Source organism: Pan paniscus, chromosome 1 (assembly GCF_029289425.2).
Source record: "Pan paniscus chromosome 1, NHGRI_mPanPan1-v2.0_pri, whole genome shotgun sequence".
NCBI lineage: Eukaryota > Metazoa > Chordata > Mammalia > Primates > Hominidae > Pan > Pan paniscus.
In genome coordinates this window covers 63,548,250-63,561,270 of record NC_073249.2, presented here as the reverse complement: position 1 = coordinate 63,561,270, position 13,021 = coordinate 63,548,250, and the positions used below count along the sequence as shown (strand labels likewise).

The 13,021-nt window shown below is 39.9% G+C and overlaps 1 protein-coding gene across 3 annotated transcripts in view; it reads left to right on the top strand.

Annotated features, from left to right (window-relative positions):
• Window positions 1-13,021, top strand: part of HMCN1 (hemicentin 1) — a 462,896-nt gene that overhangs the window by 431,344 nt on the left and 18,531 nt on the right. For all 3 annotated transcript variants that reach the window (XM_003815598.5, XM_063598296.1, XM_063598297.1), the window contains 5 exons: window positions 5,949-6,011; window positions 7,022-7,141; window positions 7,646-7,780; window positions 12,175-12,288; window positions 12,846-12,971. In XM_003815598.5, coding sequence (XP_003815646.4) covers window positions 5,949-6,011; window positions 7,022-7,141; window positions 7,646-7,780; window positions 12,175-12,288; window positions 12,846-12,971 — 558 coding nt within the window. The remainder of the gene's footprint in view (window positions 1-5,948; window positions 6,012-7,021; window positions 7,142-7,645; window positions 7,781-12,174; window positions 12,289-12,845; window positions 12,972-13,021) is intronic.

Sequence of the window (13,021 nt, the reverse complement as noted above, 5' to 3'; positions counted from 1 at the left end):
AGTAATTGTGAATGGGAGTTCACTCATGATTTGGCTCTCTGTTTGTCTGTTATTGGTGTGCTTGTGATTTTTGTACATTAAATTTTGTATCCTGAGACTTTACTGAAGTTGCTTATCAGCTTAAGGAGATTTTGGGCTGAGACAATGGGGTTTTCTAGATATACAATCATGTCATCTGCAAACAGGGACAATTTGACTTCCTGTTTTCCTAATTGAATACCCTTTATTTCCTTCTCCTGCCTAATTGCCCTGGCCAGAACTTCCAACACTATGTTGAACAGGAGTGGTGAGAGAGGGCATCTCTGTCTTCCGCCAGTTTTCAAAGGGAATGCTTCCAGTTTTTGCCCATTCAGTATGGTATTGGCTGTGGGTTTGTCATAGATAGCTCTTATTATTTTGAGATATGTCCCATCAATACCTAACTTATTGAGAGTTTTTAGCATGAAGGGTTCTTGAATTTTGTCAAAGGCCTTTTCTGCATCTATTGAGATAATCATGTGGTTTTTGTCTTTGGTTCTGTTTATATGCTAGATTACATTTATTGATTTGCGTATATTGAACCAGCCTTGCATCCCAGGGATGAAGCCCACTTGATCATGGTGGATAAGCTTTTTGATGTGCTTGCTGGATTCGGTTTGCCAGTATTTTATTGAGGATTTTTGCATCAATGTTCATCAAGGATATTGGTCTAAAATGCTCTTTTTTGGTTGTGTCTCTGCCTGGCTTTGGTATCAGGATGATGCTGGCCTCATAAAATGAGTTAGGGAGGATTCCCTCTTTTTCTATTGATTGGAATAGTTTCAGAAGGAATGGTACCAGTTCCTCCTTGTACCTCTGGTAGAATTCAGCTGTGAATCCATCTGGTCCTGGACTCTTTTTGGTTGGTAAGCTATTGATTATTGCCACAATTTCAGATCCTGTTATTGGTCTATTCAGAGATTCAACTTCTTCCTGGTTTAGTCTTGGGAGAGTGTATGTGTCCAGGAATTTATCCATTTCTTCTAGATTTTCTAGTTTATTTGCATAGAGGTGTTTGTAGTATTCTCTGATGGTAGTTTGTATTTCTGTGGGATCGGTGGTGATATGCCCTTTATCATTTTTTATTGCATCTATTTGATTCTTCTCTCTTTCTTTATTAGTCTTGCTAGCAGTCTATCAATTTTGTTGATCCTTTCAAAAAACCAGCTCCTGGATTCATTAATTTTTTGAAGGTTTTTTTTGTGTCTCTATTTCCTTCAGTTCTGCTCTGATTTTAGTTATTTCTTGCCTTCTGCTAGCTTTTGAATGTGTTTGCTCTTGCTTTTCTAGTTCTTTTAATTGTGATGTTAGGGTGTCAATTTTGGATCTTTCCTGCTTTCTCTTGTGGGCATTTAGTGCTATAAATTTCCGTCTACACACTGCTTTGTATGTGTCCCAGATATTCTGTTATGTTGTGTCTTTGTTCTCGTTGGTTTCAAAGAACATCTTTATTTCTGCCTTGATTTCGTTATGTACCCAGTAGTCATTCAGGAGCAGGTTGTTCAGTTTCCATGTAGTTAAGCAGTTTTGAGTGAGTTTCTTAATCCTGAGTTCTAGTTTGATTGCACTGTGGTCTGAGAGATAGTTTGTTATAATTTCTGTTCTTTTACATTTGCTGAGGAGATCTTTACTTCCAAGTATGTGGTCAATTTTGGAATAGGTGTGGTGTGGTGCTGAAAAAAATGTATATTCTGTTGATTTGGGGTGGAGAGTTCTGTAGATGTCTATTAGGTCCGCTTGGTGCAGAGCTGAGTTCAATTCCTGGATATCCTTGTTGACTTTCTGTCTCGTTGATCTGTCTAATGTTGACAGTGGGGTGTTAAAGTCTCCCATTATTAATGTGTGGGAGTCTAAGTCTCTTTGTAGGTCACTCAGGACTTGCTTTATGAATCTGGGTGCTCCTGTATTGGGTGCATATATATTTAGGATAGTTAGCTCTTCTTGTTGAATTGATCCCTTTACCATTATGTAATGGCCTTCTTTGTCTCTTTTGATCTTTGTTGGTTTAAAGTCTGTTTTATCAGAGACTAGGATTGCAACCCCTGCCTTTTTTTGTTTTCCATTTGCTTGGTAGATCTTCCTACATCCCTTTATTTTGAGCCTATGTGTGTCTCTGCACGTGAGATGGGTTTCCTGAATACAACACACTGATGGGTCTTGTCTCTTTATCCAATTTGCCAGTCTGTGTCTTTTAATTGGAGCATTTAGTCCATTTACATTTAAAGTTAATATTGTTATGTGTGAATTTGAACCCGTCATTATGATGTTAGCTGGTTATTTTGCTCGTTAGTTGATGCAGTTTCTTCCTAGTCTTGATGGTCTTTACATTTTGGCATGATTTTGCAGCAGCTGGTACCAATTGTTCCTTTCCATGTTTAGTGCTTCCTTCAGGAGCTCTTTTAGGGCAGGCCTGGTGGTGACAAAATCTCTCAGCATTTGCTTGTCTGTAAAGTGTTTTATTTCTCCTTCACTTATGAAGCTTAGTTTGGCTGGATATGAAATTCTGGGTTGAAAATTCTTTCCTTTAAGAATGTTGAGTATTGGCTCCCACTCTCTTCTGGCTTGTAGAGTTTCTGCCAAGAGATCAGCTGTTAGTCTGATGGGCTTCCCTTTGTGGGTAACCCAACCTTTCTCTCTGGCTGCCCTTAACATTTTTTCCTTCATTTCAACTGGTGAATCTGACAATTATGTGTCTTGGAGTTGCTCTTCTCAAGGAGTATCTTTGTGGCGTTCTCTGTATTTCCTGAATCTGAATATTGGCCTGCCTTGCTAGATTGGGGAAGTTCTCCTGGATAATATCCTGCAGAGTGTTTTCCAACTTGGTTCCATTCTCCCCATCACTTTCAGGTACACCAATCAGATGTAGATTTGGTCTTTACACATAGTCCCATATTTCTTGGAGGCTTTGTTCGTTTCTTTTTATTCTTTTTTCTCTAAACTTCCCTTCTCGCTTCATTTCATTCATTTCATCTTCTATCGCTGATGTCCTTTCTTCCAGTTGATCACATCGGCTCCTGAGGCTTCTGCATTCTTCACATAGTTCTCGAGCCTTGGCTTTCAGCTCCATCAGCTCCTTTAAGCACTTCTCTGTATTGGTTATTCTAGTTATACATTCGTCTACATTTTTTTCAAAGGTTTTAACTTCTTTGCCTTTGGTTTGAATTTCCTCCTGTAGCTCGTAGTTTGATCGTCTGAAGCCTTCTTCTCTCAACTCATCAAAGTCATTCTCTGTCCAGCTTTGTTCCATTGCTGGTGAGGAACTGCGATCCTTTGGAGGAGGAGAGGTGCTCTGCTTTTTAGAGTTTCCAGTTTTTCTGCTCTGTTTTTTCCCCATCTTTGTGGTTTTATCTACTTTTGGTCTTTGATGATGGTGATGTACAGATGGGTTTTTGGTGTGGGTGTCCTTTCTGTTTGTTAGTTTTCCTTCTAACAGACAGGACCCTCAGCTGCAGGTCTGTTGGAGTTTGCTAGAGGTCCACTCCAGACCCTGTTTGCCTGGGTATCAGAAGCGGTGTCTGCAGAACAGGGGTTTTTCGTGAACCACGAATGCTGCTGTCTGATCGTTCCTCTGGAAGTTTTGTCTCAGAGGAGTACCCGGCCCTGTGAGGTCTCAGTCTGCCCCTACTGGGGGCTGCCTCCCAGTTAGGCTGCTCAGGGGTCAGGGGTCAGGGGCCCACTTGAGGAGGCAGTCTGCCCATTCTTAGATCTCCAGCTGCGTGCTGGGAGAACCACTGCTCTCTTCAAAGCTGTCAGACAGGGACATTTAAGTCTGCAGAGGTTATTGCTGTCTTTTTGTTTGTCTGTGCCCTGCCCCCAGAGGTGGCGCCTACAGAGGCAGGCAGGCCTCCTTGAGCTGTGGTGGGCTCCACCCAGTTCGAGCTTCCAGGCTGCTTTGTTTACCTAAGCAAGCCTGGGCAATGGCAGGCGCCCCTCCCCCAGCCTCGCTGCCACCTTGCAGTTTGATCTCAGACTGCTGTGCTAGCAATCAGTGAGACTCAGTGGGCGTAGGACCCTCTGAGCCAGGTGCAGGATATAATCTCCTGGTGCACCGTTTTTTAAGCCTGTCAGAAAAGCACAGTATTTGGGTGGGAGTGACCCGATTTTCCAGGTGCCATCAGTTACCCCTTTCTTTGACTAGGAATGGGAACTCCCTGACCTCTTGCGCTTCCCGAGTGAGGCAATGCCTCACCCTGCTTCGGCTCACGCACAGTGCGCGCACCCACTGACCCGCGCCCACTGTGTGGCACTCCCTAGTGAGATGAATCCAGTACCTCAGATGGAAATGAGGAAATCATCCGTCTTCTGCCTTGCTCACGCTGGGAGCTGTAGACCGGAGCTGTTCCTATTCGGCCATCTTGGCTCCTCCCCCCAATTAAGCAACTCTTAGTAATGTTCTGAATGTAACAGTCCAATCAGCCACCAATTTATATGAAAATTGCATTCCTAGAAAATTCACTATATATTTAAATCATGAAAAATGCTTAATATACGGCAGACACATTCAAAGCTTAGATAATTATAGATTTCTTACTTTCATGAAAGTCTTGCAAGGCAAGGGACAAATCATCATCTTGCAAGACTGTCTCACACATGGCAATATTGTAAAACCTGCCACGAGTCCTGTCCCACTCACTGAATTTTAATAGTCTTATTATGACAACCAAAGTATCTCCCAAAAAACTTCCCAAATTCCACCTATTAGATGATAGCTCCCCTATTTATAACCAAAAACCTAACACTACTATCAGATAATAACTATGTTTACATGACATATTTTTTCCACAATTATGTCCCCAGCAGTGTCCCACACAACATAACTGGTTGGATTAAAGAATGTATCAACAAATAACTAAGTGTAAACTAAATAGTGACACACACACAGCAACCGTGCAATGATCACTTAGCAATATGCCCTAGATGTTTCTGTCCCATCTATCCTAGTACCACCCCCCTGCATGAGCAGGAAGACTTGGATGCTTTCAGGAAAGAGGTTTCTTAACTAACCTGCTCTTGTTAGCTTTTTTGTTTGTGACATCTAACTAACTTAAATCTTTTTTTTTTTTTTTTTTTTTTTTTTTGAGACAGAGTCTCGCTCTGTCGCCCAGGCTGGAGTGCAGTGATGCAATCTCAGCTCACTACAAGCTCCGCCTCCCGGGTTCACACCATTTTCCTGCCTCAGTCTCCTGAGTAGCTGGGACTACAGGCACCTGCCACCACACCCGGCTAATTTTTTGTATTTTTAGTAGAGACAGACAGGGTTTCACCATGTTAGGCAGGATGGTCTCAATCTCCTGACCTTGTGATCCGCCCGCCTCGGCCTCCCAAAGTGCTGGGATTACAGGCATGAGCCACCACGCCTGGCTAACTTAAATTTTTTCCATCACAATATGCCTGTTTCCTCTTATTTTGACTAGATGAAAAGGAAAACACTGGTCACATGTGGGGGATTTTGACCCAAATGCTCAATAGTGCTAATGGGGGAGATCCACAAAAGGAGGGAGCTTCTTCACAGAGTTTCTATTTTTCATGGGCACAAATTATTTTAAGTTGCTTGAAAACAGCATTTCTCATTTTAGAGTAAAACCGGATAGTAATGGCTGGAAGAACAGGACTTTGCCCATGGTTATGCCTGGCATATACATTTATCTTGGACCCTTTTTAGTTATCACATAATTTTTTTATTGATGTAAATAACTTACACACAAAACCTGTTTCCAGTGGCAGCTTGTCAACAATCTCTGGACTGTGATTCATGTACTTCTTGGTTTAGAAACAGGAAAAGTTTTCCATGCCTGCTTATTTTCACCTATTGCATTTTTGCATCATGTGTTTCATCTTTGGCATATCTTCCCAGGGAAGATGGTACTGGAAAGAAGCCAGGGGCAACTATTCCAATAAGCCAGTTAACTTTGCTTTCCTCTCTGTGGTAGGAGATCGCAGTAATCAGTGCCCCTCCGGGTTTACCTTAGACTCAGTTGGACCTTTTTGTGCTGGTAAGTACAGAGATAAATAAAGTGTTTTCTTTTAATGAAAATGTCAATATTGGATAGCATTTAATGGGTATCTATTGCCCTTTCACTAGGTATTTAATCTTCACAACAGTTCTGTAAACATCCCATTTGACAGCTAAGGAAATTGAGATGTAGAAAAGTCAAACTATGGAAAACCACTCAGCATCAAGTGGCAGAGCTACATTTGAATTTAAGTTAATTCCAAAGCCCATGTTCTCTGAATTTGGCCACAGCCAACTGTGTCAGAGATAGTGACTAAGTATAGATGTGGAGTGAGCAGACAGACAACACTATACTTTATCTGGTGGCTTGATTGCCGTGGGTGTGAGAGAGCCACAACATTAAGTCACCTAACCCTAGAATTAATCAGAGGACAGGCAGGATTGTGGACTTATGACTAATGATTAAACTAATTTTATCCCACCAAAGTACCAGCACAAGAGAGGTACAGATAACTGCTAAATAAATGGCTTGAGGAGCTTACATTTACATACACAGTGCTTTTCTTTCATTGGTAGGCAATGTAATATAGTCTTGTGATAAAGAGGTGGTCTTTCAACTGCCCAGGCACAAATCACAGCCCTGCCAGTAATGACTTGTATGACCTTAAGCAATTTATGTAACTTCTTTTTTCCTCAGTTTTGTCCTGCAAAATGAGGATAGTAATAAAAATACTTATCTCCTAGGAATTCTGTGACGAAAGAGTTAAAGCAGGTAAAAGGCATTTAGAGCACAGTAGATGATAAATATATTTTAGCTATTATCGTTGTTGTTTTAGGATATAATCTAACCATCTATTCACTATCAAGGATAACTCAGATGCCTCAAATTATTTTTATTCAGTGAATTCATTTTGTGGCACTTAAAGCATTTTCTATTATATTTGATTCAACTTCTTGGCCTCTATAAGCAATTATTTTTACTGGCTTTAATAACTCCCAGAAAGTAAGGATTTTACATACTGATTTGGGCCTTTTTGTTTCTTCTTTAAGATGAGGATGAATGTGCAGCAGGGAATCCCTGCTCCCATACCTGCCACAATGCCATGGGGACTTACTACTGCTCCTGCCCTAAAGGCCTCACCATAGCTGCAGATGGAAGAACTTGTCAAGGTATTCACAAATCTAATACACACATTTAAGCAGTGGGTCAAGGATTTCTTTGACCTAGAGAAAGTATGATAGACCCATTATCTTCTTTCCTACTACTTCTGCCCACACCTTGGCAACAAACAAAGAAGGTTTCCATTGGGCTGAGAAAGTAAGAAAGCGGGAACACTGTTCATGCACTGCCTGCATGTGGGGCACTCTCAAGGCAGGAATGCCTGGAGCATCTCACTCAAGATCTCAGAAAGGAGAAGTAACTTCTTAAAAGCCACCTAATTTATAAGTGGTCTGATTAATCTGTCAGTCTATGAAGATATTAATCACACTGTGCTGCTGTGAGTTTGTCAGCTATTTAGCCCACCTGATGTGACTCAACCAAAAACTTTAGTCCTTCTTGTTCTTTTCTAGTTTCAAGGGTCCTTCACTGCTTTTTGTATCCCTATTTCACCGCAGGTTCTTGGGCTGGGTGTTCTTCAGCTCACCTCAGTTGAATGATTCCCTCTGTTGCAGATATTGATGAGTGTGCTTTGGGTAGGCATACCTGCCACGCTGGTCAGGACTGTGACAATACGATTGGATCTTATCGCTGTGTGGTCCGTTGTGGAAGTGGCTTTCGAAGAACCTCTGATGGGCTGAGTTGTCAAGGTATAAAAATGGAGGCCTTTTCTTTATGTTCATGACAGTAAGAATTAGACACACCTTTTGACTCCTCAAAAGTTAACTGTCTCAGAAACTCCAAGAGGAAGGGACCACATAAAAGGGAGAGAATGAGGAGATATCCAGCAAGTGGGACTCCTGTCTCTCCAGAGGACTTAAACTTCATTTTATATGTTTTATAAGTTGAGCTTCTTCATAAGCTCTTATTCAGATATATTCCACAGCTATTTTAAATATGTATAGCACAGTGGTTTTGAGTGACCATTTGCCTGTTACCATTTGATTGAGATCATACTGCACAGTCCAATAAAATCTATTTCATAAAATTCCATTGTGTAAGACTGCCAGAATGTTTGTTGAATGATGTTTTTGATAGGCTATTTTTTAGAACAGTTTTAGGTTCACAGCAAAATTGAGTAGAAAGTACATAGATTCCCATATAACCCCTTCCCTCCACACACACAGCCTTCCTCACTATCAATATCCCACACCAGGGCGGTACATTTGTTACAGTCAATAAACCTACACTGACACATCATTATCACTCAGAGTCTAGCTTAGATTAAGCTTCTCTTGGTGTTGCACATTCTATGGGTTTGCAAAAATTTATAGCAACATGTATCCGCCATGATAGTGTGGTACAGAATAGTTTCATTGCTCTCAACATTCTCTGTTCTTCACCGAATCATTTCTGTTTCCTCCAACCTCTGGCAAACACTGATCTTGTTACTGTCTTTGTGGTTTTTCCTTTTCCAGAATGTCATATAGTTGGAATCATACAATTGTGCAGACTTTTTAGATTGCCTTCTTTCACTTAGTAACATTTAAGTTTCCTCCACCCCTTTTCATGGCTTGATAGTTCATTTCTTTTAATTGCTCAATAATAAATATTCCATTATCTAAATAGAACAGTTTATCTACCTAGTGAAGGACATTTCAGTTGCCTCCAAGTTTAGGCAAATATAAACAAAGCTGCTATCAGGATTTTTCATAGAGGAAAAGACAGTGGATCCAAAACTGAATGTCTATCAATAAATGAAGCATGGTACATCTACACCCATGAACCATTGTGCATCCATGAGAAAAATCCAGATGTAGGAAGGTATGTATAATTTTGCAGAAAAGAGTATGTAACTGGAAACAATGAAAGAAAAAAGGAAATGGATCTATATATTTAGGTGGAGATATTTATGTGGCTGCAGAAGAAATATATTATTATTCATACTAGATAGTTAATGTTGTTTGCCTTTGGTGGGCAACAAAGGTAAAAAGGGAGAAGGGAGCCCAACCAAAAGAGGAAGAGGAAGAAAAAAAAATTGCACTAAGAAAAATCTTTTAAAAGTATGTGATCACAGCCAGGTGCAGTGGCTGACAAATGTAATCCCAGCTACTTGGGAGGCTGAGGCAGGAGAATCGCTTGAACCCAGGAGGCTGAAGTTGCAGTGAGCTGAGATCATGCCATTGCAGTCCAGCCTGGTGACAGAGACTCTGTTTCAAAAAAAAAAAAAGTATATGATCACATCTGTGTTTATGTAAGTTAACACATTGTAGATTTTGAGAGGTTAAATTAAAAGATGTCAAATAGAAAACAAGTACACAATAAGAGACATTGGCAATCTGGAATGTAAGGTGAGGAAGTGAAGAGCCCAACTATGGTGATTTTTCTTTTGAAGGGTTTGGAATATAGCAAGACAGAAGTGGCAGGAACTGGAGATGAGTATAGACCTGAGAGAGGGATTTGGTTATGAGAGGAAAATTTTGATTATATCTACAGGTTTATTGGAAAGAAGACTATAAGAAGGAAGGACTTTTTTTTTATTATTATACTTTAAGTCCTGGGATACATGTGCAGAAAGTGCAGGTTTGTTACATAGCAATACACGTACCATGGTGGTTTGCTGCACCCATCAACCTGTCACCTACATTAGGTATTTCTCCTAATGCTATCCCTCCCCTAACACCCCCCAATCCCTCAACAGGCCCTGGTGCATGATATTCCCCTCCCTGTGTCCATGTGTTCTCATTGTTCAACTCCCACTTAGGAGAGAGAACATGCAGTGTTTGGTTTTCTGTTCCTGTGTTAGTTTGCCAAGAATTATGGTTTCCAGCTTCATCCATGTCCCTGCAAAGGACATGAACTTATCCTTTTTATGGCTGCATAGTATTCCATGGTGTATATGTGCCACATTTTATGTGAAGGACCTCTTCAAGGAGAACTACAAACCACTGCTCAAGGAAATAAGAGAGGACACAAACATTCCATGCTCATGGATAAAAAGAATCAATATTGTGAAAATGGCCATACTTCCCAATTTAATTTATAGATTCAATGCTATCCCCATCAAGCTACCAATGCCTTTCTTCACAGAATTAGAAAAAACTACTTTAAATTTTATGTGGAACCAAAAAAGAGCCCGTATAGCCAAGACAATCCTAAGCAAAAAGAACAAAGCTGGAGGCATCACGCTACCTGACTTCAAACTATATCACAAGGCTACAGTAACAAACAGCATGGTAACTGGTACCAGAATAGATATATAGAGAAATGGAACAGAACAGAGGCCTCAGAAATAACACGACATCTACAACCATCTGATCTTTGACAAACCTGACACAAGCAATGGGGAAAGGATTCCCTATCTAATAAATGGTGAGAAAACTGGCTAGCCATATGCAGAAAACTAAAACTGGACACCTTCCTTACACCTTATACAAAAATTAACTCAAGATGGGTTAAAGACTTAAATGTAAGACCTAAAACCATAAAAACCCTAGAAGAAAACCTAGACAACACCATTCAGGACACAGGCATAGGCAAAGACTTCATGACTAAGACACCAAAAGCAATGGCAACAAAAGTCGAAATTGACAATGCGATCTAATTAAACTAAAGAGCTTCTGCACAGCAAAAGAAACTATCAGAGTGAACAGGCAACCTACAAAATGGGAGAAAATTTTTGCAATCTATCCACCTGACAAAGGGCTAATATCCAGAACCTACAAGGAACTTAAATTTACAAGGAAAAAAAACCCATCAAAAAGTGGGCAAAGGATATGAACAGACACTTCTCAAAAGAAGACATTTATGCAGCCAACAAACATATGAAAAAAAAGCTCATCATCACTGATCATTAGAGAAATGCAAATCAAAACCACAATGAGATACCATCTTAACGCAAGTTAGAATGGCAATCATTAAAAAGTCAGGAAACAACAAGATGCTGGAGAGGAGGTGGAGAAACAACAAGATGCTGGAGAGGAGGTGGAGTGTTTCATTGACATAGTTATGTGTCATTAGCAGTTGTCTACTTTTAAGAGTATTGAAGGGAGATACCCTCTCCAGCAATTAATTCTATCAAGTATTTGGCAGGTGGAATGTTTTACATTGTTGGTGGGTGTATAAATTAGTTCAATCATTGTGGAAGACAGTGTGGCGATTGCTCAAGGATCTAGAACCAGAAACACCATTTGACCCACCAGTCCCATTACTGGGTATATATTCAAAGGATTATAAATCATTCTACTATAAAGACACGTGCACACGTATGTTTATTGAAGCACTATTCACAATAGTAAAGACATAGAACCAACCCAAATGCCCATCAGTGATAGACTGGAAGGACTTTTAAAATGCATAGGAGGAGGGAATGATTGATGGACCACAGTCCTCATCTTGGTGAGGAAGGGTAAGATGGGCTGCAGAGCTCAAAAGCTCAAACAGGGGGACTTTTCTTCAGTGAGAGAAGAGGGCTTTCTTCCTCCAGGACTGGAGGAAAGGAAAGTAAAGGAAAGAAGGTACAAACCACAGGCAAGTCCCCAAGAGTTTGAGGAGTTCATGCCTGCACACTGTTTTTGTTACACTATGACCCAGATGGTGTTTGGGAAGTACAATGTGGCAGTGACTGCAAATGTAGAGAAATGCTGATGTTGATGCAGTCAGGCACAGGGTGATAAAGACTTGCACCAAGCTAGTAGCAGCAAGAAAGGGGAAGAGAGGACAATTGCAAAAGACCTTAGTGTTGTTGGAGTTTTTTCCTCTGTCTTCAGCATCCCAGTCTGTCAGTAACATTCCAGGACTGGAACTTCCGAGAAACAGGAGTGAGAGCCATATGGCAAAATACTTAAAGTAGAAGAGTGTTTCATTGACATAGTTATGTGTCATTAGCAGTTGTCTACTTTTAAGAGTATTGAAGGGAGATACCCTCTCCAACAATTAATTCTATCAAGTATTTGGCAGATCACATGAGTGCAATATATTGGATAGGTTTTAGAGACGATCTTAAACATGGTAATGATCAAGATCATTAAAATGTTAAACATTTGGGATAAATTAATTCAGGTTTCCTAATAGCATATAATTAAAGTTTTGTTTTATTTAACAGATATTAATGAATGTCAAGAATCCAGCCCCTGTCACCAGCGCTGTTTCAATGCCATAGGAAGTTTCCATTGTGGATGTGAACCTGGGTATCAGCTCAAAGGCAGAAAATGCATGGGTAAGAAAAGGGCTTTGAATTTAAAGGAATAACACCTCTATAACTTCTTAATGATGTCTGATCTAAATGCATACACTGTGTCTTGGTACTGGTTCCTATATAGGACATCAAGCATGCAGCATGTATGCAATCCATGCAAAACCAAAATGACAAAAAATGCTATGTTTTATGAGTTTCTTTTTCTAATTACATACCCATTCTTCATAACATTTCCTGTAATTTTTTTGCAAAAGTATATCTATACATATAAATATATGTATGTACATATATATGTATACAAATGAAGTTAGTGTATATAAATTTTATTTTTCTAAGAGGAGAAAATGGTTGGTATGGCTACCTGCTCTGTAAAACAATATTTTCTGTTTGTTTTTTATTTTTATTATATTTTAAAGTGTGTTACATACATTGTTGAATTTAAGCACTTTAACCTTACACAATGATTATGCAATGAATATATATATAAATAATATCCCTAAAATCCAAAAGTATGATTTCTCTGGAAAAGTTGAATAAATAATTTTCTTAATCTACATTACCTTTGTTCTTTTATCAAGATGTGAACGAGTGTAGACAAAATGTATGCAGACCAGATCAGCACTGTAAGAACACCCGTGGTGGCTATAAGTGCATTGATCTTTGTCCAAATGGAATGACCAAGGCAGAAAATGGAACCTGTATTGGTGAGTGTCTGGCTGTTTCCGTGACTGAGATCAGTTTACCATCAACAAGT